Genomic DNA, 26,561 nt, shown 5'->3' on the forward strand with positions numbered 1-26,561 from the left:
TTACTTCCTTGTGAAGTGAACTGCACAAGAAATACCGATGATGAGAAGGCCAATAATGATGGATGCGATGGCCACCCACTTGGCATTCCTCCCGAGCCGCTTGGATCCTTCGATGTCTCCATCGTTGTAGCTGTTCAGAGACTGGGGGACACAAAGGAAGAGCTGGTGATGACAGACAACCCACAGGGAAAGACATGCGCTCCTCAGGCTGATCTGAGCAGGCAACATTGTTATCACCGCCTCCAGGAAGCCTTCCCTGGACTCCTGGGCTAACTTCCTTCCCCTTCTGGATTTCCCGATTACCTTCGTCTTAGTATTTACCCTAGCACATTAAAAGGATTGCTTTGGCCCCTCCCATTAGAGTATAAGTGCTACGTGGGACCATTTACCTTTTGTTCAGTAAGGTATTCAGTGCCCAGGCCCATGCAGAAGACACTTGATAAATATTTGTATAATGAGCAGGTATGCACGCGTCATCCAGCAGAATGGGCTTTGCAAACCCTGGTCCATGGGCCAAATCCAGCCTGCTGTTTTTATAAATGAACTTGGTTTGGAACACAGCCACACTCATCTGTTTAGAATTGTCTGTGGCTGCTTTTATGCGACAACAGAGTTATGTAGCTAGATCAGAGGCCATATGGCCCTCAAGGCCTGGTCCATTACAGAAAAAGTTCACCTCTCCTGCACTAGATGTTCAGTGCACGAGGTCAGGGACCTTGGCTGAACTGTTTACCCTCTATCCCCGAGCCAAGCTGTCATTCAACGGGTACTTACTCTATATGGCTTTCCCAGCTGGGAAAACACCGATCTACTTCTGTACTGGCTGGTAAAGAGCAGCGACCCCTCCCCAATATCCCAGCCATCCTGGCCACGCCACCTCTGAATCCCTGCAGACTTCCCCATGATCCAGCTACTTAAGGGTTACCACTTGGCCCAGCAGAACATCCTTCCTGATTGAATATTTTGTTGAATATTTGAATACTTGTTGAATATTTTATTTTTTATTTTTTAAAGATTTTATTTATTTATTTGACAGAGAGACACAGCGAGAGAGGGAACACAAGCAGGGGGAGTGGGAGAGGGAGAAGCAGGCTTCCCGCCGAGCAGGGAGCCCGATGTGGGGCTCGATCCCAGGACCCTGGGATCATGACCTGAGCCGAAGGCAGACGCTTAACGACTGAGCCACCCAGGCGCCCCCTTGTTGAATATTTTAAATATCGCCTCTGTTGCTTGTACTTTGAGCAGTGTCTGGTACATTGGAGGAACTCAAGAAATAGGTATTTGCTAAGTGGGTGAATGAATATATCCATTTCCCTACAGGATGTGAGTTCGTTTGGGGGCAATGTGGAGGTGCTCAGAGAATGTTTGCTGCTGAGCGGATGGCCAGGACAGCTGAACAATCTTATAATAAGCCCTCTTTATCATAACTCCCATTGCTGAGGCTCCCCCCAAAGTTCTGCTGCTGCTGAAAGAAGACTGGAAATACGTATTTATGAGTTACGGACAGAGGTTGATCAGTGCGGGTGAATTTTAGGTTTCAGTGGGAACCTCTATTCTTGATGCTGAAATCACAGCATGTTGGTAATAATTGCTCCTCTTCCTGGACTATTAAGGGGGATTAGGCACATGCAGACAGTTACAAGCCAGGGAAACACCCAGTGTATCACTGAGCTTTCCACTTTCAGAACCTTCCATTAATTCTTGGATTCTGGCCACCTTCGCAACAAGCTGGGGGCCTCGACAGTGAAGGGGGCTTGTGTGCAGGCGTCTGGTGCGAATGGGAAGGCAGGTACCTGCAGTGACGTCCAGAACTTACAGCAGGAAGAGTTCCAGAATTCTGAGTCCTGAATTCTGGAGTGCTTGCTCAACCCTGAGTATTTATTAGAAACACCTGGCTAGTGTTTGTTTGTTTGTTTTAAATACAGATAGTTGTCCTGGAGAGATTCTGATTTAACTGGTGTGGGGACCAGATACCAGTTTTCTAAAAAAAAAAATTGTGGTAAAATATACATAAAATTTACAATTTTTACTATTTTAAGTGACTAATTCAGTGACTGTATGTGTAATATCACAGTTCATTTATGCATTCATCCGTCGAGGGACACTTGGGTTGTTGCCATGGCATTTTTTTTTCTAAGCTTCTTAGGATTGAAAACCTTAGGTCTAGACAGCTATCTTTAATGCCCTGCACAGTCAAGGTGCCCACCACCTTAAGATTTATTCCGAGGAAGTGTGTAACAGAGCATGGGCTCTAAGCTCAGAGAGCTGAGTTCAAATTCCATGTGTTAGCCGCTATGAGAATGAGAGCAAGTTATCAAGCTTTCTGAGCCTTGGTGTCCTCATCTGTAAACTGGGGGCAATAGTAATAGTACCTCCTTCCAGTGGAGGAGCCAACGAGTTAATGCATGCAAAGTGGTTAGCATTGCCCCAGCACATAGCATGTGCGCCATAAATGTTAGCTTTTATTGTGAATTGCCACCATCTGTCTGTTCTTCCTCCAACACTGAGGTCTTTGGGGTGCAGGAGACTCATCTGGGCTACTTGTCAGAATCATAGATGATCAGGCTCTGCCCCTTGCTGGAGCAGCATCATTGAGGACATAAGTTTGAGAAACTTTGTTTTAGAGTCTTCATGATCAAAGTCACTACGTAGACCCCCAAATTCTGAGCTCACAATCCAGCTTATTTCTTTTTTAATTTTTATATTTTTCACAATCCAGTTTAAAGTTATGTAGACTTGGATGCTCCTAAAGTGATCATTATCCTATTGTGCTGCTTTGGAAAACGCAGTTCCGAGATGCGCTTCGTCATGGCAACGCACTCGTGTTGCTGTAACCAGAGGAAAAATAACAAGACCCCTCCCACCCCCAAATATTGTCAACTCCTGGCTGTTTGGATGAAAAAACTGGTTTCATGTTCTCAAGTGGGAAGAATAGCAAGTCTTTGCCATACCGAGGGGTACGTCTCTATCTGTGCCATGAGAACAGGTGAGATGGGGGCTTCTTGAGCTACTTGTTTACTACAGGTTAGCAGGGCCATACTGGTGACCTGGCCGAGGGGGATTTGGGTGCAAGCCATCAGTAAGTCTTGCTCACTCTTCATTACTTGCTGCCGGTCTGGCATCTTGTATGTGACCCTTCTCTCTGCAAACCACCCTCTCGCTGGGGCTCCTAAAGGACATGCTGAGTCGTCTAGGAATGAGGCCATGGTTGGCTTGAAAAGCAGATGAAAGCCTCTTTCAGTATCCACTGTGGACTCTCCTCCCCCCATGAGTTCTCTTATGAATCCATTTCCTCCTCTGGGCCTTAAAGAAGGGGCTGCCCAGGGGCAAATCTGCTGGGGGAATGTAAGGATGTGGAGAGATGAGGGTGGGGATGTTAGAACTCCCAGATTTCACTCTGAAGGACTTCACTGGTTGAGGAATCTCAGGGTTTGGGGTGGAGATCTAACAAAGAAGCGAGAAGGAATTAATGCTCCCCTCCCCCATTCATTGGCTGTCATTCTTTTCCCTTCCCAATTGGAATTGCGTGCTAAGGATCTCCTGGCAGATGCTACAGACTGAAGTGGTGGAAATGGGTTGTAGAGAAAATGCATGGCTTATAAATCTTTTTCTGAAGAGCTTAGAAAGCAAACTATCCCATCTGCTGTGCGAGAACTAGAAAGAAACAGGGGATGGCTTAGATATTTAACATTTATATGATCTTATTAGTTCTTTTACATATTACAGATGTAATTTGTGAACACATAAAGCATTCGAACGCTACAGAAGCATCCAGTAAATAGTAAGCTCTTCTCATCTTATTTCCAAGAGATAACCATTGTTCGCAGTTTAGTATATTTGCTTCTAGATCCCCCCACCCCAGGAATAATATGAAAGGAAAACTGACACTTTCTTGCTTCCATTATGGCTAAGCACATCATGTGTCTCAGTCAAGATAAAGAAACAGCAGTTTGCACCCTGAGATAACCCAAGAATACAGAGTCGGTCTGTTGAGCCCACATCCCTCCAATATTAAAACCTTGAGTATTTCCCATCGGTCTTGGCAAAGACAACTTCATCTCTGCCTTGTGCGATGTCGGTGCCCAAACGTAGGTCACTTCCTTTGTGGATATTGTAATCTCTTGAGAAAGATACTGTTTCGCTTTGTTAAGTTTTTAAATCATGAACAGACTACTGTATAACTTGGTAACCTTGGCAATTTTGCATTTGTTTCCTTTAAATACTTGTGTTGTGCTTTTATTCGTCTAGCTGGTCCTTTTGAAGTTGGACTTCTTTGCATTTCTTTCCAAGTGAAATTTTTTCTTTTCTAAATGTTTTGGTCTCTGAGTCTTTCTTTGACATAACTAATAGCAGGTAACGTTTATTGAGTATTTATGTGTGCCAGGCACTGTGTTAAGGATTATCTCAGTAGTCCTCATAACAAGTCTGTGAGGTAGAGTTTCCATATTACTCATGGGAAAATTGAGGTACAGAGAAGTTAAAATGATTTGCCCAGAGTCACATAGCTAGTTTGGTAAAATGTGTATGCATGTATACGAATGTTTATTGGTTAAATGTAGTTCTTCTTGATGTACTTATTTCCTTTGTTCAGTTTTCTGTTAGTTTGTCTTTTTCTTATTGATTTGTGAGAACTTTTTATATATTGTAGATCAGCATTGTACAGTAGAAATATAATGGGAGGCATGCATGTGATTTTAAATTTTCTAGTTGCCCCATTAAAAAATAAAAATAAATAGGTGAAAATAATTTTTATATTGTATTTAAAAGTGTATGTGCACACACACACAGAGTTTTTTGTTTGTTTTCTGTTTATTCCAAAGTTATGAATAATATTATACTATATCTGTTCTGCAACTTGCGTTTTCTCACTATTATAGCGGGTGTGCCTTTTCAAGCTAGTGCTTCTAGGTCTGTCTCTTTCTTTTTTTTTTTTCCCTCCAGGCATGATTTAAAATAACAAGTAATACTGATAGAGTTCCTAATTCTTGCCTCCTTGGGGGAAAATCTTAAATTGTCATGGTGCTTGTTGTTATTGTTTTTTAGGTAGGTAACTTTTTGTTTTCAAATAGCTTCAAACTTGCAGAAAAGTTGTGAGCATAGTTGTCCCCTTCTTTTTAATGGCTCTGTAGTAGTCACTTACTATAACTGTGGCTGTACCTCACCAGTAGACATTTAAGTCATTTAAAGTTTGTTGCAGTTACATAATATGCTTCAGTAGACATCCTTATTCATATATTTTTGCACATGTTTGAGCCTCTCCTTAGGACAGATTCGTAGGAATAGAACTGCTAAATCAAAAGGTAGATGTAGTTACATTGGAGAGACAGAGTCAAATTGCCCTGTCAAAAATCTAGACAGATTTATACTTCCACTAACAGTACTTAAGTGCCGTTTCCCCCACATCCTTGCCAAAACTGTGTATTATCAATCTTTTTTTTTTTTTTTTTGCCATTCTGACAGGTTACAAGGAATCTCAGAATGACATTTCTTTGATTCAGTGGTGAGACTGAGCTATCTTTACGTCCTTCAGACCTCTGCTGAAATGTCCACCTTAGAGAAACTTTCTAAGAACAATGAATTTAAAACTCTTTCTGGTGACCAACACAGTGCCTGAAACATAGGAGATCAATAAATACTTGTTACATGGATGAATGTTTATTGGTCAATTGTGTTTCTTCTTGATGAATTTTGTACTTATATCCTTTGTCTAGTTTTCTATCAGTTTGTCTTTTTCTTATTGATTTGTGAGAACTTTTTATATATTACAGATCACCACTGTGCAACAAAAATATAACAGGAGCCACATATGTAATTTTAAATTTTCCAGTAACCACACTTAAAAAGTAAAAATAAATAGGGGAAATTAATAATATATATTTGATTTAACCCAACATGTCCAAAATAATATCATTAAAACCTGTGGTACGACCCATATTTTGAATACTCTATAGTCACATATGGCTAGTGGCAACTCTTCTGAATAGCACAGCAGATAATATACCATAATCTGTTATGTATATTGCAAAATTTTCTCCTGGTTTCTCCCAGTTCATTTTCTTTCCAAATTATAACTTCTATTTTGATATAGATTGAGGCTCACGAGAACTTGCAAACTATAGATAATACCAGGAGTTCTCATGAACACTTCACCAAGCTTCCCCTAATGATACCTTATGTCACCACAGTACTTTGTCAAGACTAGGAAACTGACATTGGTATGGCACTGTTAACTCAGGCATAGACCTTATTCAGATTTCACCAGTTTTTACATATACTCTTTTTTGGGGGGTGTGTGTATAGTTCTATGAAATTTTGTCTCATCTAGATTGGAGTGTCCACACACAGAAATTCTTTCATGTTACATCCTTCCCCCATGTCTGTATTTATTGTCTTCTAACTCCTATACGTGGTGCTTGGATGTTGCCTGGAGTTCCTTTCTGAGCTGTGGACCTCATAATTTCCCAACCCACCTACGCTTATTTTAAGGTGCTGGGTAGCAAGTTTCTCTGTTCACCATGCAAAGTATGTTAAAGAGAGGGACCTTTGGTTTCCTTCCAGTTTTTCTTTTCCTCTCTGAGGCAAATGAACCTTTCTCGGGATGTAGAAAAAACGAGGCCTCATCACACATTTTGTAAGGCACTCAAGAGTCCCCAGCAGTGCCTTTTCTCTTTTTTCCAAGCTTGGGCTTATGCTGGCAAAATGTAAGAGTCATTACAAAACCTAAGGAGAGCATCCAGGTCTCGGTCAGCTGCCATGAGCCAGCAAAGGTCACACTTTGACAGAAACGTGGGCAAGCTCCTTTCTCCTGAAGTGAATACTAATGATGTCATGGTCTCTGCATCAAGTTATTTCAAGTTTATTTATATATCCCTTCCCTGGATGGACACATGATACTCAAATACCCACAGAAGGAAAGTTGGTCAGGAACCAGAAATGAGGGTGACTGTTTCTATGCCAAACCTCAAAAAACAAAACAAAACAAAAACCCAACCAAAAACAGAAGTGCAGCAGAGAGCAGCAAGACTGTGTCATGAGGCTCTGCGGCCAGGACACCTGGCTGCCTATCAGAAGGTTCAGGCAACTCCTGGCATCCACATTTCCAAGAAGGAGAGACCCCATGTAGCTCCATAAATTTTGCTAACTGGAGTTGAACACCAGGGGATTCAATGTTCTAGAAATTTGTGACACTTCACACCAAATGGTAAAGCTATACCACTGTCCAGAGCCAGGAAAATATGGAAAGTACTTTGTCCTTTCCCTCTGGTCTTAGAGCAGAACTCTTGCCACATCCTACATGATATTGGATGAGACAGCATCACCTATGGAGTGGCCACCAGGTGCAGGCTTGAGATGCAACTCTTCCAAGTTGTACTTTTTTTTTTTTATTCCCCTGTGTTGGTGGTTCTCATCCCCAACTGACCTTAGAATTACCTGGAGGGACTTTACAAATTCCTATGCCCAAGCCCCCTCCATGACCAATTGAATCAAGATTCTCTGGTGCTTTTTTGTAAGCTTCCCAGGTTATTTCAAGAAGAATCACGAACCACTGTCCTAGATGGATAGCCATCCATCCATCCATCCATCCATCCATCCATCCATCCAAAAATCATTTGTTGAGCACCAACTATGTGCCAGACAGTGCTCCCCACCCTCATGGAGCTTACATTCTGGTGAAGACCGAAAATAAATAAACATGTTAATAAACAAGATGATGGCAGAATATTATTAAGGCAAGAAAAATGGGGTGCAGGGAGGGACCTCTCACTGAGGGGGTGGTAGGTAGACTGACACGTGAAGACTTGAGAAGGGGCCAGGCCTGCAAAGAGTTGAGGGGGAAGAGGAAGGCTGGCAGGGAAGACAGCACGTGCAAAAGTCTAGGGGTAGGAAATAATTTTCTTACTGAAGGTACTTAAGAAAACCCAGGAGGAAATCTAAGAGTGGAGGGAGAGGAGAGAGAGAAAGATGAGAAGAGGCTGGAGGTAAACCAGGGTTTGTGTTAGTTACAATAATAATGGATTATGGCAATTAATAGTTAATATTCACAAGGTACCTACTCTGTGCCAGGTCCTGGACTAACCTTTTATACCATCATATAACTGAATCTTCACCATGACCCTCATGGGGGTAAAAAATTGTATCTGCTGAGAAAACCGAGACTCAGAGACAGGGAAGCAAATAATGTGTCTGCTTCCAAAGGCAGCTTTCTAAGGGGGCTACAAACTTCAGTGAATGATAATAAGTTAATTGGCAGAGCTCTTACGATAACTACGTCTTTATGTCCACAAGAACCTAAGAGCTAGATTTAATACATTGTGGATAACCCAGCTTCATGTAGCTGACTTGATTCCAATTTAATAAAACCTTGGCCACTGATGTGAAAAATAGGGCAAATATGTCTCTAATCTGTGCTACTGATCTCCCTGTCCTAAATTTGTTCATTTTCTTTGTTCTTGCCTACCACCAAACGTGCTCAGAAATCCCACATTCACCCTCGAACAAAATTAGCCCCCAAACACAAAATAATAACAATGGGAGACATTGTCATTTGTTGTTGTTGTTTTTATATTTTGGTTTCCTGGTCATTATGGATTAAATGAGTTAATACACGTAAAGTGCTTTGAGCAGTGCTTGGGAAATCGCGCCTGTAAGCATTAGCTATTACATCGATATTATTATTATTATGCCATATGCTGATTGATGAGGATGAAAACAAATGAGCTGTTAGATATACTTTGGTATGGGGCGCCTGGGTGGCTCAGTCGTTAAGCGTCTGCCTTCAGCCCAGTGTCCTGGGATCAAGCCCGACATGGGGCTCTCTGCTCGGCGGGAAGCCTGCTTCTCCCTCTCCCACTCCCCCTGCTTGCGTTCCCTCTCTCGCTGTGTCTCTCTGTCAAATAAATAAATAAAATCTTAAAATATATATATATATATATATACTTTGGTATGCTCCACATTCCCCTTGCCCAATTGCTCCTCCTTAGGATTATGTCTACTGTTAAGAAAAAAAGACCTGGGTAAAAACCAAAAGTCCTCTTCCCCCTTGGTAGGTCATAGAACACATTTCTGTTACCTGGGACAGGTAAGCAGTGAAGCAGGCAGTGACATCACAGTGGGAAGTAGCTTTTCTGGAAAGCTCTTGATGTCTGATAATGCCAGAAGAGAAGACAGCGTAAATCACTCATGTTGGGAGATGGGATGGGAGCCCTGAGTGACCTTGGCTGGAAACCTGTCCTCCGCTCCCCATTGCTCTGGGAGAGAGACGCATGTTCTTAATCATGGCCTGCCAAGCCCTGCAGGGTCTGACCTCTGCCTGCCTCTCCAGCCCCATTTGGAACCTTCATCCTTGCTCCCCACCTCCCTCTTTCCAGACCCCCCACCCCACCCCCGTCTTTGTCCTGGTCATTTCCTCTGCTGGAAGCCCTCCTCCCTTGATGTCTCATGTGGCCAGTGCCTGTTCTTTCTTCCGGTCTCGGCTTTCATGTCTACTTCCTCAGGGCAGCCTTCTCAGGTCACCCCATCTTCAGTAGGTCCCCTGACCTATGTGCTGTCTCAGTCTTCATCTGTTTCCTTCATGCCCTCCTCTTGATGCGACTCAGTTATTTTACCCTGTTGCTGAGTGACTCCACCACCTGATTGTGAGCTCCATGAGCGTTTTTACTTTTTACTCATCACCCTTTTCCCAGTGCCTAATGGAGGGTCTGACACTTAGTATTTCTTCAGTTCCCTTATACGAGGTTGAATGGACAGAAAAGCAAACCAGTAACACAAACAATGCAAACAAACACTGACATGCAGCAGTTGGCCAACTTAACTTTCTGAACAAGGCGACCAGTCATTTTGGTAGTGGCAGAACAGAGGGTAAACTGAGTCATCGAACTTCTGTGTCAGAGTCCTGAAGGGTGGGCTTCTGCCTTAGAATGGCAGACATGGGTTTGCTGTGTGAATGACCAGAATAAAGAATTTGTGGCTTGAGGTCAAGCGCTCATGAGGGAGTTTTAGCCACTTTTACTTCATAAGCCAGAGTTACTGACAGTTTTTCACTTAAATGGAAGCCACCCCTGCCCCCAGTACTGGTCTATGTTTATGTGAATTGTGCTACATCTCATTTTATTACAGACAGTATTATACAATAGATATTTGAATCTTTAACATGGTCGTAGCTGACCTCAAAGGAAAATAAGGCCTTGTAGGGATGGCTCCGAGTCTCAGTTTTCCTCATTTGTAAAATGGGGGTAATAATGTCTACAACACAGGCTGTTTGTGAGGCTTAATTGAGATCATGCCTGTGAAGGACCCAGCAGTGTCTCATTTCCTCTTGAAAACAATGTGGAAAGATCTGCACTAACATTCCCAGTGTATAGGTGGGAAAACCAAGGTTCAGAGAAGGTAGGTGGAAGGGATGGGGCAGGGTTTAGAACTCGAGTTGAGTGCAGAGCCTGAACCACCAGTATCTGCCTTTGACTCTGTTGCCAGTTCTTGCTGGGGGCTGGAGAGAGAGGCTACAAGCAAAAAAAAAAAAAAAAAAAAGAAAGAAAAGAAAAAGAAAAAAGTTGTTTTATTGGAAACTCTGCAACACATAGACTACCCCCCCCGGACTAGGGTCTCAAAGCAAGTGAAAGAAGCAAGGGCCAGACAGCCTATTAGATATCAGATAAAGGACTTATATCCAGAATATATAAAGAACTCTTACAATTCAACAACAAAAAGACAAACAACTCAATTAAAAATGGCAAAGGATCTGAATAGATGTTTTTTTCTTTCTTTTTTTTTTTTTAAAGATTTTATTTATTTATTTGAGAGAGAATGAGAGAGAGAGAGCACTTGAGAGGGGGGAGGGTCAGAGGGAGAAGCAGACCCCCTGCTGAGCAAGGAGCCTGATATGGGACCCGATCCTGGGACTCCAGGATCATGACCTGAGCCGAAGGCAGTCGCTTAACCAACTGAGCCACCCAGGCGCCCCTAGACGTTTTTTTCAAACAAGATATACAAGTGGCCAATAAGGACATGAGAAGATGCTCAATATCATTAGTCATTGAGAAGCTGCAAATCTAAACCACAAGATACCCACTAGGATGGCTAGAATAAAAAAGACAGACAAGGGGCACCTGGGGGGCTCAGTCAGTTAAGCATCTGACTCTTTTTTTTTTTTAAAGATTTATTTATTTATTTGAGAGAGCGAGAATGAGAGTACATGAGAGGGGGGAGGGTCAGAGGGAGAAGCAGGCTCCTCGCCGAGCAGGGAGCCCGATGCGGGACTCGATCCCGGGACTCCAGGATCATGACCTGAGCCGAAGGCAATCACTTAACCAACTGAGCCACCCAGGCGCCCTAAGCATCTGACTCTTGATTTCGGCTCAGGTCATGGTCTCAGGGTCCTGGGATGGAGCCCCATGTCAGGCTCTGCGCTCACTGGGGAGTCTGCTTGTCCCTCTCCCTCTGCCCTCTCCCCCACTTGCACTTGTGCTCTTTCTCTCTCTCTAAAACAAACAAAATAAAAAATATTTAAAAAACAACAGACAAGTTTTATTGAGGAGATGGGGACACTGGAACCCTCCTGCATGAAACTGTCCAAACAGCACAGCTGCTTTGGAAACATTCGGCAGTTTCTAAAAAAGTTAACATAGAGTTACAGTATGACTCCGCAATTCCGCTCCTAAGTATACACCCAAGAGAAGAAAACATACATACACAAGAACTTATCCATGAACGTTCATAGAGCATTACTGATGATAGCCAAAAAAATGGAATCAACCCAAATGTCCATCAACAAGTGAATGGAAAAACAAAATGTGGTCTTTTCATACAATGGAATATTACCTCACTTTAAAAAGAGGTACTGACTGGTGCGTGAGCATGGCTGAACCTGGAAAACACTATGCTAAGTGAAAGAAGCCAGACATAAAAGATCATATAATGTATGATTCCGTTTATACATGACGTCTAGAATAGGTAAATCCATAGATACAGAAAGTCAATTAGTGGTTGCCAAGGGTTAGGGGAAAGAGGCATGGCAAATGATTGCTAATGGGTATGGAATTTCTTTCTGGGGTGATGAAAATTTATTGGAATTAAGGACTGGTAATGATTGCACAACCTTGTGAGTATACTAAAAATCACTTGAGTTGTACACTTTTTTTTTTTTTTTAAAGAAGCAAGGCCTGGTGACAGAGCTTTTGCATCTCGAGGGCTCCAGTGGACAAATGATGGAGGCCAGAGAAGTTGATGGTGTCAGGCAAGCAATGATGTGAGGGCTTAGAAGCAGCCCGGGGGGCATTTGACAGTTACCCCGGTGTCCACCGGAAGCAGCTGCCAGGCCCTGCTGGTGTTAACAGCGCATTAGAGTTTTGTGTGAGCACGTGAGAAACACCTCTCAGAAATACAGAAAGGAATTTTGCAGGAGTTGACGTGGCAGGGAGGGCCAAGAACCAGTGAAGCCTGGGCTGTTGTTTATTAATGTCAACTATATTTGCACTCACAGGTCATGAATGCCTTAGGGAAACTGGGACCCAGGCAAAAATGGATATTGCTTCTTCAGGGACCAAATTAGTTCTGAGTGATTGTTCTAGTTTGGAATGAGGGTTGAAGTAAAAGTAAACCAAGAATTTGCTCCTACATGTGGGAGCAGTATGGCTTGGGGCCGAGGCAAAGTAATGATCTATGAAGAGCTCTTGTGTGACATCCCCTCTCCCCCCGCCCACCCTGGATAACAGAAGCCCTAGTTCTCTATTTTGTGGCCTATTCTGGGATTCCTTCCTGGGGGAGTTAGGTCCATTTTAAGTGGATGACATAGATATCATCGTATTTGTCCCTGGAATATTCTGCCACCATGCTTATTCTGCCCCAGGGCCTTTGCACTTCCTGGCTCTGCCCAGATCTTCCCATGGCTGGCTTGATTTCATCCTTCAGCCAACCACCCTTTCTAAAGTAGATTCTCTTCTCCACCTCCTGCCCCCACTAGTCTTTCTCTCTCATACTTCCTTGCTTATTTTCTTCACAGCGCTTACCACTCTCTGAAATGATCTTGTTTATGTGCTAACCTGTATATGGTCTGTCTTCTCCCACTAAGACAAGTTCCTAGAGAGCTGAGACCTTGACTGTCTCATTCAACAAACAGGGAAGGCTGTGGTTGTCCTGTGCAGCCCATGGAGTATTGGGCAAGTTTGCCCAATCTGGGGCAGAGTGGATCCCTTTGGCTGTGGATCTGAAGCCACACTCTGCAAATAGATCATCTGTTTGTTTCCTGTGTCTTCTTTCTCAACCAGTTCAGAAATCTTGAGGGGAAGAAGAGAAGTTAATTCACTGACCCAACATATAGGCCTCTTCTAGTCAGAGAACCAGCTAGCTCACAGATGCCCCAAATGCCAGCAGTATTAAGGGTCACCATAATGTCTGGCACATATTAAGTGTTCAGACATTGTTGAACAAGTGAATGAATATGAGAGAACCCCCCCCTCCTTACTTCCTAACCTTGAAAAGTGGCCAGAGGTTTCCCAAATGCTGTGGTATCTTCTCCAAGGGGGACCAGGCATATTCGAGTGATGTTTGTGTTGGCTTAAAGCTCTCTTCCCTCATCTGAATTCCTTTTCCCACCTTTCTTCTTTGAAGCTCGGAGCTAAGTGCCGCCCAACCAACTTCCTACCATGGCGGCTGGGGCCCAGGATGCCATAATTGGAAGAAAGGCTGGTGACCCAGGCTTTCTCTGTCTTTGGCCATACAGATGTCTATTTGCCACATGCCCTGCCTCTTCTGTTTTCCTTCTCATTGAAAATGGGTTTTGGACTTTGTCACAATCAAGCACAAATGTGGAAGGGACTTTTTTGGGGGCTTATGGGATGTTGAAGTGTTAGAGACATTCTTGCCAGAGTCCATTTCTTTCTGTTGGTAGATCCCTAGGAAAGTGTTGCTCAAGGGGAGATACTATGAGCCACATGTTCTTCAAAAGCATGAAGAACTTACCTCAGGAGCATCAGGTGCCCTCTGTGTGGTTGAGAGAACAAAAAAGTGGGCTTCGCTATGGAAAATAGTATGTTTTAAATTTTTGTTTGCTATTGTTTGATCTATTGAATTGCCAATATTGAAATCCTGATTTTAGAATATGTTCCCTTTTCTTTAAGGCACCTCTTTTCTTGGGGCACCTGGGTGGCTCAGTCAGTTAAGCATCTGCCTTTGGCTCAGGTCATGATCTCAGGGGCCTGGGATAGAGTCCCGTGTCGGGCTCCCTGCTCAGCGGGGAATCTGCTTCTCCCTCTTCTTCTGCCCCTACCCCTGCTCATGCTCTCTCTCTCTCTCTCTCTCTCAAATAAATAAATAAATCTTAAACAAAAACACCTCTTCTCTCAAAACCATCCTCCTCTTCACCATCCCTGTATCTCTAGTACATATTTGGCCAGTGGGAAGTGAGGTTACCTCTCTGTCTCTGTCTATGTGTGTGTATCTCTGCCTCTCTGTTTGTCTCTGTCTCTCTCCTCTCTCTCACACACACACACAGACTCACATACCTATATAGACTTACATTAATGCCTGAACACAGCCTCAGATACTTCTGTTCAGGTGTAAGAACTTTTTTTTTTTTTAAAGATTTTATTTTTTTTATTTATTTGAGACAGAGAGAATGAGAGACAGAGAGCATGAGAGGGAGGAGGGTCAGAGGGAGAAGCAGACTCCCCGCCGAGCAGGGGGAGCCCGATGCGGGACTCGATCCTGGGACTCCAGGATCATGACCTGAGCCGAAGGCAGTCGCTCAACCAACTGAGCCACCCAGGCGCCCAGAACTTTTTTTATATAGATCAGCATTGTCTTAGATCCCTAACTCCTCGATAGCAAGGCTCCATCAAAATAGCTTGATGGACATGGGCACTTTAGTAATAACGTCTGAGTTTTCAGATGACTTTGGGATTTCTCATTTTGATTTTGCTTGCTCCTAAGTTTCTGTGCCTAAAGGTAGTACTGGGAGTTCAGAGATGGGGCTTGCAGATCACAAGGCACATTTCCTCGCCATCACCCTTTTATTCATTCATGCTTGTCTATCTCCTTCTTGTGCTTCTGGGCTGTTTCTCTCCATAAATATCTTCAAGGACAAGTGGGAATTTTCCTTTTGCCTATCTATCATTAAAACCAAAAAGCTAGAGAGGAATTCTGCCAGGCTTGATTGAGAGTATTATATGATGCTTATTCTATTGTTGGGGCAGATCTATTAAAAGGGAAAGCTTTCAGAACATCCAAGCTGTATTCCTATCAAAGGGTGGGGCATAGCCACCTGATCATAATCCTTCAAGAGTCTAGACTGTAGGGGCGCCTGGGTGGCTCAGTTGGTTAAGAGTCTAGACTGTAAACTACATGGGGGCAAGGACTATCATGTTTGATTTTGTCCACTAGGGTCACCTTTCTTTTCTTTTTTAAAAAAAAATTCCAGTATAATTAATATACAGTGTTATATTAGTTTCAATATAGTGATTCAACAATTCTATACATTACTCAGTGTCACCTTTCCAAGCTTTGCTTCCTCATGGATAAATGGGGCAAACAGCTTTCCTGCATACCTTGCTGGGATTTTACGAGGAAAAAGTGAAATTGTGTCCATATGGAAATGTTTTGAGAAGTAAAGACATATGGACAAATATGATGATGTTGTCGATGATGATGATGTTGATAATGGCAATACCACACTACCAAAATTATCCAGAACAAAGAACAAATGAAGTTATCAAAAGAGGGAGTTAAATACAGAAAGTCTCCTTCAGTTTGGGGGAATAGGACATACACTATAAAGAGTAAAGGAAACAGAAAGATGAATTTCTGAATTTCACCTATAGAAGAGAACGAGGGAGGAAGAACGTCAGCAGAAGTTTGGCTAGGGAGACCCATTAAAAATACTTATGTTGGGGGCGCCTGGGTGGCTCAGTTGGTTAAGCGACTGCCTTCGGCTCAGGTCATGGTCCTGGAGTCCCGGGATCGAGTTCCGCATCGGGCTCCCTGCTCGGCGGGGAGCCTGCTTCTCCCTCTGACCCTTCCCCCTCTCATGTGCTCTCTGTCTCTCTCATTCTCTCTGTCTCAAATAAATAAATAAAATCTTTAAAAAAAAAAAATACTTATGTTGGAAGAAAGTGCAGAGAGGTGGGTCTATAATGCAAGAATGTTAGGGATGGAGCACCCTGCCATTCCTCCCTATCAACAATGGCTCAATCCATTAAGCCATGAGAACCACAATCATTAAGCACGGCTTTGTGGTGTATTAGCCTTAGGATCAAAGGATCCTGGGCAGCATGCTTAGTAAATGCTCTGTGTTATACTATTCCACTGAAGAACCACAAGGCACAGTGTTTGGCCAAAGGTTCTGAGAAACCCCAAAGGAAAGGAAACAGTTTATTTTTGCTTAATTTAGCATTTGACTTCTCAATTTCATCACCCCCCCTCCCTACCCCTTTTTTTGGCAAAACTTTTTAACATTGAGCAGAACCAGTTGTCCGAGAAGCATGGTTTTTGAAAAGTCTGGCTTACTTCTTGAACTTGCAATAACTGGAGGTTTTCAGATATGTTCAGGCTCACACTCGGAAGGCATCAAATTTCCGGATGAGTGGAGCGCGTAATCCTAGCACGTTGAGAAGAGAGACCAATTTCCAAATGTGGACCCATTGGTCTGCAGTATGAGGATGTTGGTGAGCTCCAGACCAGCCAGGAAAGTTATCACAAGAACCAAGCTTTGGCCAACCACTCAGTGACCTGTGGCGTTAGCCTGGGTCTCCTGGATATTTTTCAAAAAAGTTTTGGCAGAAATGCAGAACACGGCTGGGAAGGGAGGGGAATCCTCAGAGATAAAGGTAGGGAAAAACTTAGGTCTCTTTAGCCAGTCATTCATTCATTCAACATATGTTACCTACTGACCATGTGCTCAGCATTGTGCTAGTCCCTGGGGCCCACAGTGCCACCTCAAGGGGTTCACATACACAAATTGGTGCAAAGAAGTAAAGGTGTCCTCAGAGAAATCTGTTCAGAGTATAATGGGCACAGCCCAGGGTGAGGGAGGCAATCAAGAAAGGCCTTATGGAGGAGGTGATTTTCCAGCTGAGTTTTGAAAGAGGAGTGAAGTCTGCATTTAACAAGATCCCCAAGTGGTTAAAGTTTGTGAAGCACTGTTCTGGAAGGTGACTCCTCCTACCTGGTCTCCCCTTGATAATTATTTGCAGGTTTCCTCCAAAGTCATCATTAAAATTCATACATTATAAGTGAGAAATAATTTGCTTACTAATTAATGACAAACTGCACCTCAACCATGGCCCCGTTTTGCCAGCTCATTTAATAGCTGCTATTGTTATCTGGGCAGTGTTTGATGACTTTGGGAAACAGGTTCTGGCTGGACTTCTTTTTTTCCTTTTCCTTTTTTTTTTTAAAAAACTGTAATGGAATTTTTTAAACATGAAAAAAATCAAGAAAATAATATAATGAATCCCCATGCTCCCATAGCCCAGTTTCACTATCTATTAGCAGCCATTCTTGTTCCATCTATATTTCCTATGTTAGCTTATGACACAGCCATTATATCATTTTATCAGTAAATTTAAATGGTATTTAAAATGTATTTTCTGGGGCACCTGGGTGACTCAGTTGCTAAGCGTCTGCCTTTGGCTCAGGTCATGATCCCAGGGTCCTGGGATTGAGCCTCGCATAGGGCTCCCTGCTCGGCGGGAAGCCTGCTTCTCCCTGTCACACTCCCCCTGCTTGTGTTCCCTCTCTTGCTGTGTCTCTGTCAAATAAATAAATAAAATCTTAAAAAAAAAATTTCCAACAGTGACACACTTCAGGTAAGATCTTTATCATCTTGAACCATTTTAATACTCTTCAGAGCTTCATGTGCAGGAATTCATAAGAGCTGAATCATAAGGGTCCATAATATTACTACCCCATTTCTCAGCTAATGATCATGTGGGAAAAGCCAAAGAGGATTGAGAGAAGTCACACCCAATGAGCTACAACATTTAGAGCTCCAACTAGTGAGCAGTGTGAAATCTCCTGGGTTAGCTGCCTGGACTGAGACCTGTTATTTCCAAGTTCTGCCTTGGTCACAAAAAAAGCCCAAAAAAACTCCCCTCTAAACTTAATTGAAGTCCACTTGAAATCTAGTTTTGATGGATGAGCAGTCCCCAGTGGAGCCTGGGTCAATTGGAAAGAACAGTTTGGTTTGTCTTTCATCCTGTGGGTATTTACTTTCTTTTTGACCACAGACCTTGTCTTCTAGAGCAGGTGTGGTCAGGCACAGGGCAGGGCTGTAGCTCACTGTGCCAGCCCATGACCAGATAATGGATTTTGACAATGGCTTTCAGACCACCGATCCATTATCAACTGTATCCTCTGCGGGTTTATGAGACCTGTTGCCTTGTTTTGAGGAGGATTTCTCTTTGCCTCTTTTCTGTGTTGGACCTTTTTTGCTGGATCCTATGTCTTTCTCTTTCTTGATATACTGCTTTGTTTTGGGGGAGCACATCCTCCCATAGCTTGCTGGGAAAAGGTGTATGGCAGGTAGTTTTTGTTGCTGTTGTTTGGATTTTTTTTTTTTTAATTTTTTTTGAGATCTTGAATGTCTGAAAATGCCTATTCTTTTCTCTCCCTTGACTGATTGCTTGGATGGGTCTAAATTGAGGTTGGAAATAATTTTCCTTTTGGATTTTGAAGTCAGCATTACTGATGAGAATTCCAAAGCCATTATGAATGCATCCATGGCATGTTTTTTCTTCTTATAAATTTGTAGGATTGGAGAGAAATTTTACCCTTAAATATCTGAAATTTCACCATGATGTGCTTTGGTACACATATAATTTCATTCATTTTATTGGGTACCAAGGGACTCTTGCAATCTGGAAACTCAAGCATTCAGTTCTAGACATTTTTCCTGTATTATTTATTTAATAATTTCCTCCCTTTGTTCGTTTGGATTTTCTTGAACTTTCTTTTTTCTTTTCTTTTCTTTTTTTTTTTTTTAAGATTTTATTTATTTATTTGACAGAGAGAGAGACAGCGAGAGAGGGAACACAAGCAGGGGGAGTGGGAGAGGGAGAAGCAGTCTTCCCGCGGGGCAGGGAGCCTGATGTGGGGCTCGATCCCAGGACCCTGGGATCATGACCTGAGCCAAAGGCAGACGCTTAACGACTGAGCCACCCAGGCGCCCCATCTTTTTTCTTTTCTTTTTTTAAAGGTTTTATTTATTCATTTGAGACAGACAGATACAGAGGGAGGGAGAGCATGAGCAGGGGGAGAGGGAGAAAGAGAAGCAGACTCCCCGCTGAGCTGGGAACCTGACATGGGGCTCGATCCCAGGACTCTGAGATCATGACCTGAGCCAAAGGCAGACGCTTTACCATCTGAGCCACCCAGGCACCCCTTTTATGAACTTTCTGATTGGATGTTGGATTTCTGGGAACAATTCTCAAATTTTCTTGTATTTTTTTTATTATTTCCATCTTTTGGGGGAGGAAAATTTCCTTCCTCATTTTTTTTATTGTGATAAGATATATATAACATAAAATTTACTATTTTAACTATTTTTAAGGGTACAGTTCAGTGACATTAAGTACATTCACACTGTTGTGCAACCATCACCACCATCTGTCTCCAGAACTTTCCATCTTCCCAAATTGAGACTTTGTACCAGTAAACATTCCCCTCTGTCTCTAGCCACTAACAATCACCGTCTCCTTTCTGTCTTTATGAATGTGACTACTCTAGGTGCCTCATGTAAGTGGAATCCTATAATATTTGTCCTTTTGTGGCTGGCTTCTCACTTAGCATAATGTCTTCAAGGGTTATGTTGTAGCATGCGTCAGAATTTCCTTTCTTTGAAAGGCTGAATAATATTCCATTGTATGTGTATGCCAAATTTTACTTATCCATTTATCTGTTGATGGACATTTGAGTTGCTTCCACATTTTCTATCTTTTTTGATTTTTGTATTACTTCCTTGAGCTTCCCTCAACTTTGACTTCTAATCCTTCCACTTTTTTTTAAAAAATCTACCCTCATATTTTTAATTCCCCAAATCTCTGTTTTGCTTCTCTGATTTATTTTTTTCCCAACCTGTCCTTGTTTTGTGGACACCACATAATTTCTTATTTCTCTAAGGATGTTCATCATCTATCCTTAAATTTTCTTCTGCTTTTGGCATTATTTATTTCCTTACATTTCATTTCTTCTGTAAACCACAGGTCTCTTAATTCAGAAGAACTGCTTAAACGTCCGATAATCTTCTTCTGCCTGTTCCTATTTGAAAGTGAGACACTGAAAAACTTCTTGGAAGTTCTGTGGGTGAGGATGGGCCTATCAACAGATGGGCAGCCACTCATGATTGGGTGGGGCTTTTATTATTTCTCTGGAGAACTTCTACATGTTTGTATCTGTAGGTTTTTTCTTTTTTTCTTTTTTTTTAAAAGATTTTATTTATTTATTTATTTGAGAGAGACTGAGAGAGAGAGAGCATGAGAGGGGGGAGGGTCAGAGGGAGAAGCAGACTCCCTGCTGAGCAGGGAGCCCGATGCGGGACTCTATCCAGGGACTCCAGGATCATGACCTGAGCCAAAGGCAGTCACTTAACCAACTGAGCCACCCAGGCACCCTGTAGGTTTTTTTCTTTTGGTATAGTCACATTCTTGGAGAGAAATTCTCCAGTCTCCTGCCTGGATGCCAGGGTCGGGGTACAAAGTGGGGACAGGAGCTAGAGCCTTCCTTGTTCGATGATACCTTAACTTTACCCTCAGCTGTGCCTGGTGTCTAGAGCCATTCTGTTTAATCTCACCAGAGAGCAAATCTCCCATCTTCTGTCAGGTGCCTGCAGCATGGACTGGCAGATGATCTCTGGTAGTACTGACTTCTTTTTTTAAATTTTTTTTTAAAGATTTTATTTATTTATTTGACAGAGACAGAGACAGCGAGAGCAGGAACACAAGCAGGGGGAGTGGGAGAGGGAGAAGCAGGCTTCCCGCTGAGCCGGGAGCCCGATGTGGGACTCGATCCCAGGACCCTGGGATCATGACCTGAGCCGAAGGCAGCTGCTTAACCAACTGAGCCACCCAGGCACCCGTAGTACTGACTTCTTAAGCAAGACTTTCAAACACTCCTCCACTCTTCAGCCCTACTCTTTATTCCTACCTTCAAAGGTTGTATCTTTAATTGGCACCTCAAATTTCTGAGCCTTTCTACAGTTTCTCAGGGTAAACGGACTTTATTCTTGTTGGCTCCTTCTTCTGCAGGATTCAGAATTCAGTAATATCTACTCTGTAAGGTCAGTCAGTGCTCAACTAGCCATTTTCCATGTTCCAAGAATTTGTCACCTCTCTCCTCTCTTCATCTGTTCCCCTAACTTGTCCTTGGGTATTTGTACTCTTTTAGATTCACTTACTGTTATTTTAAGTGGTTGCAGAAGGGAGTGGAGAAAAATAGGCCTGTTCAATATTCCATGCTGAACCAAAAGTCTTACTTGTTTATTTGTATGCATCCCAGCTTAGCATTAATACTTACTTTTAGGCTACAACAATTATCTATTCCAGTGACCTATTTTCTTGTTATTGCTTTTGTTCTTACTGAATTTTCTGGTCTCAATAAAAAGAGGAAAACTGCCACTGGAAAAGGCAATGGCATGTATCCCTAAAATATACACATCATCATCCTTTCCCATCATCACCATCGTCATCATACTTACTGAGTTCTAGCTATGTCCCAGGCAATGGGATGAAAACATTTAACTTTTATCATTCAGTCTTCAGAGCAGTACTTGAATAGGTACTATCACGATCCCCATTTTACAAAGATTGAAAAACCAAGCCTCAGAAAGATTGAATCAGTGGCATGAAATCACGGACATAGTAAATGGCAGAAAAGGACTTGAACCTCAGTGGTTGGTGTCTAGACAGTTTCTGTAAGTGTGAAGGAGAAGTTGTTCTGATGAAAGAAGGCTTATAGATCACCCAGTCCAAAGTCATTTGGTATCCACACTTAGAGTGACCAGATTGGTTCAGCTGTGTGAATGGAGGCTCAGCATGGACTCAGCTCCAGTCTCTTGAGTCAGGTAGCAAATTCCAGCTACACAACCAACAGATGGCGAACTCAACCTAAAATTGCCAGTACTCCTGCAATCTGCCTAGAACTTTTCTCCTTCTACATCTAATAGCACAGAAACCTTGTTGATCTTATTTACTCCTTGATAGAGGTAAGGGAGTATATCAATGTCTGGGATAGAGCCTGGCACATAATAGGTGCTCAGTAAATATTTGTTGAATGAACAGGCATTCTTTCTCTGGAGTCAAAAGCCATATGGAAATTATGGAGTTCCTTTCAGATGGCATAAACAGAGATAACCAGTGATGGGTGGGAGCATGGGGAGTGAGGCTTGAAAGCCAGCCTGGGCTCTACTCTCTAAGCCATGTGCCCTGGTGCAGGGCTGCATCTGCGAGGAGAAGGGATGCCATTTTCAAATTCCCATGGACATGTGATATGGGCTAGAAGTGGCCCAGTCTGGGGAGAAGTTCTTGAGATATGCATCCCTGAAATTGAGTACAGGTTAAGTGCACTTTCAATACACAGAGAAGCCAAGATTTCCGTGTTTCTGCCACTGGCAACGCTTGACCCACCAAAGTTCCAATAGGACAAAGCCATGTTGTACCGATTCTCGTCTGCAGGGCACTGACTGCCTCACAACCCCCAGGACTTCCCTACCTCCGCATAGGGTGGTGGAAAGATCATAGATGCCCACAGCTTGAGGAACGTTCTTCTCAAATGTGTATTTTTTGAAGTCGTTTTCTTATTTGCCAACATCTCCTCCAACTTGGTAATTTCTAGAAGTCTTCTCTGGCTTGGTTTAATAAGTAAAGGTCTCACTGTTTTGAGATCTCTGGGAACTAGTTATTTTGAGCCTTATCAATATTTTCCATACAGTCATGTTTATATCACTTTGCATTACCTTACAGTGTTTCTTGATTGGGGTGTTGTTGATGTTTGGGGTAGGTCAGGTCTGCACTGGGGGACAGACTCCAGCACTACAGGATGTTAGTCCTCTTTGCCCTTTCCAACAAATACCAGTAAGGCCCCAAATCACTGTGACACCACAGATGCTCCCCAGCATTTTTTAATGCCTCCGTGGGGACTGGCGCCACACCCAGCAACAGTGTGCCTGGCTGTACCACAAATTACAGGTAAGTCAGACTTGAAAAGAGCCAGACCCCACAAGACACCATAGGCAAGGCACACAGAGGCAGAGTTGGTCCGCCCCCTTCCTCCTACACACCTTCCTCTTCCTCTTTATTCTTTGGACTCTGGAGTCTTTATCATGAAACATGTCAAGCCTAGATCCGCACGGTTTCAGTGGGAAAACACCTTAGCGGGTGCGCGATGGGGGAGAGTGTGGGAAGCTCTTCAGAATTTGGGTTTCACTTATTTGATGTTCTGTTTGTTTTCATATGTGGCTTATGTTGTTTCCAGGCTCCAAATCGATCCATCTGTGCAACGATTATTGCATGTACCTAGCACAATGCTGGGAGCTGGACATGCCTTATCCTGTAACATCCTTATAACAGTTTTGCTCAACTTAAAATGTTTTTCACATTCCCATTCTCTAGATGAAGAAACCAAGGCTTTAAGAAGGTGTGAAACTTGCCTCTAGTCGACTTTCCAAGTCCAGTGTCTGTGTTCTGGTGTGAGAGTGGTGTCTTGCTGTAAAACTACTGGAAAAGTCTTGAGGGAGGAAATGGGGGGGGGGATAAGAAAAAGAGGTTTCCATTCAAAGCATGTACCAGTCTTATCCCCCTGGACACACCAAGTGGCATCATTAGTATCCAGCCTGTCACCACGAGCTGGAGTGTTAGCTCTTCTCAGATCAGTGAAGGAAAAAGCCTTTGCAGGCAGTTTTATAATTGGCCCTGGGAAAAAGGGCGAAGTGGCTGCTGATTCATTAATAAATCAGGATAGTGTGTGAGCACCAATTCCAGCCAGAGTGTCTGCTACTGCCTGGAGAAAAACCCAAGACTGGTATTTCTGGTGAGGAAGGAAGAGAGCAAACTGGCTGGCTGGTCCTAAGGAACCTGATACCACAGTTTTCCTGGCTCCAGTCTGGGGAAAAAGGCAGCAGAAGTGAGGCAGACATCATGATCCATTAACACCATTCATTCATTCACACATGCATTCATTTCGTGTGTTTATGGAGTATCTGCCACCTGCCAGATTCTCTTCTAGGTGCTGAAGATACAGCAACAAACAACACCCACAAATACTCCTACCCTCATAGGGCTTATACTCTAAGGAGGGGGCACAGAGAGTAAGCATATTAATAAAACAGTATGTCATGTGAAGAGGAGTGCTCTGGGCAGAAAACAGCAAGGAAAGGGGAATAGAGCTTGTGGGATTTTGATTTTAAACCTCTATCAGGGAAGGCCTCAGGAAGTGACATTTGAGTAAAGATCTAATAATAACATCATACTGAACACTGTTCCAAGCATTTTACAATCATCTCATTAATCCAGCAACCTCAGTAAATTATGGCTACGATTATTCCCATTTTACAGACAAAAAGACTGAAGAGAGATGCAGTGATTTCCAGAGATCATACAGCTAGTCTGTGGTCCGAACTAGGGTTTGAACCCAGGCAGTCGGAAGGGAAGTGGCGGCACGCTTGAATGTTGATACGGAGAGGGGACAAACGGGGGTTGGGGAAGAGCGGTTGCGCGTGCAAATGAGGTCTTTGTGTGCACCCACGAAGCGAATACGGTGCCCCCCGTGGGCAGGTGTGGGCGGACTTGAATGGGGGAAGGGGGCGGTGACTCTCAATCTTCCCTGAGCTGCATCCGACTCTCTCGGTCTGCAATTGGGGAGGTAGATCGCCGCCAAGGGTTGTCCCGGGACAGTGCCGGGCGGAACCTTACCCGCTGCCACCCGCGGGCCAGCTGCTCCAGTCAATAAGGCAGGGCCTCGTGGGCGCTCGCCGCCCTCCTGGTGGGGTTCGCCCGGGAGTTCCTACCCGGGCTGAAAGGGGCCGCGGAGCCGAGCTCTGGGAGGACAGACTGGAACACCAGCAGCCGAGGAGCGTGGTTTGGGAGGCCGACGCGCTAAGGGCGCACGGTGTGGCCAGTGCATTACCGAGAGCGCCCTCCGCGCGGGACTGAGCGATGTAGGGGAGCCTGGGAGCCCTTGGGGGATGCCAAGAAAGGCGGAGATAGGGTCTGCGCGCAGCAAATGAGGGAAGAACTACGACATGCTGGGGCAGAAAGAGTAAAAGGCCAGGGCTCGCGTTGCAGGTGAGAGGGGCAAAAGGGGCGCTCCAGAAAAGCCTGGAGAGCGAGAGGGCGCGCTGGAAAGAGGGGGCCAAAGGGGTGCCAGAGAGTGCCAAGGAGAGGGAGCTGGCGTAGAAAGAGTAAGAAGGAGCTGTTGCCCCGGAGAGGGGTGCCTAAGAAGGCATGGGACCAGGATCAAGGAGAGGGCGTCGGAAATCGCTTGGGGACCGCCAGGAAGTGGCCAGGGCGAAGCGCTGGGCTCAGTAGAGCAAAGACTGCATGCTAAAAGAGTGCCACGGGCTGGAGAGGGGGAGCCCCGGCGGGGCACAGAGGGGGGCCCTAGAACCCGTGCACTTAGAGAACGGGCCGTGCTTTTTGCCTGCAAGGGTGGCACACTTTGAGGTTCTAGAAAAGCAGGTTGAGAAGAACCCGACCCGTGCCTACGAATGTCAGAGGAGGCAGGCAGGGAAAGAAGCCACAGAGTCCACGGAAGAACTCTCCGGGTTGGACAGAGTGCACGATGGGCGATGGAAGGAGGTGGAAAGCCGGCCTGGGAGAGGTTGGATCAGGGCTCTGAGCGCTACAGGCAGCACAGAGGAAGCGCCAGTGGTTGAGGGCAGAGTGCTGAGAGCCTGAGAAAAGTGAGGAGGAGGCGCAAAGGACCGAAAAGCCGGGGTGTGCCGGGCAGTGCGTGAGGGAGCGGTGGAGAGCGCGCTGGGTGCCCAGCACTCTGGCAACGCCTCCCAGGTCTTCCCTCCCTGGCGGCTCCAGGTCCTCATTCACTCACCATGATGGAGAAGACGAAAGCCACGATGTTGATGGGGTACGCGGGGCAAAAACACGAGACGATGGCGAGCCACAAGTAGTTCTTGGGCATGGGCACGTCCTCCTCGGTCTTGTCATCCTCGGTGTTGGCCTCCGGACTGCTGTCCAGAGCCCTCTTGAAGTCCGAGCTGGGGTCGCACTGAGACATGGGCGAGGACGGCGGGGCAGGGTGGGTGGAGGAGCGCAGGGTCCGCGCGGTCGGAGACTGAGGCCGCCTGCTCGTGGCGAGGCTCTGAAAAGTAAGCGGCGCGGGGCTCAAGGGAGACGTGACCTCACCTCTCCTGCATCCTCCGCTTGCACCCTCCCCGGCTGAGGGACCTGGGCCAAGAGCCTCCACACAAGAGGGAGGGAGGGAACGAGGGAGTGAGGGGAGGCGGCAGGGAGGAGGAGGGAGCCGTAAGAAACGGGACAGGCACTCCTGGAAGGACACACCCAGAGACCATCAGACAGGCGCACAGACTCCCTCTAAGTCCGAAATAAAAGGAGGCTCAGCGC

General features: G+C 44.4%; 1 protein-coding gene across 1 annotated transcript; it reads right to left on the reverse strand.

Moving 5' to 3' along the window:
- TMEM233 (transmembrane protein 233) lies at positions 1-26,214 on the reverse strand. Its single transcript, XM_021703461.2, has 2 exons — positions 26,029-26,214; positions 1-141 (listed from the first exon to the last, which is right to left on the reverse strand). Exons 1-2 carry the CDS (start codon positions 26,212-26,214, stop codon positions 1-3), a joined length of 327 nt encoding a protein of 108 aa, XP_021559136.2.
- Positions 26,215-26,561: the final 347 nt, after the last annotated feature.

Source organism: Neomonachus schauinslandi, chromosome 14, assembly GCF_002201575.2.
Source record: "Neomonachus schauinslandi chromosome 14, ASM220157v2, whole genome shotgun sequence".
Lineage (NCBI taxonomy): Eukaryota > Metazoa > Chordata > Mammalia > Carnivora > Phocidae > Neomonachus > Neomonachus schauinslandi.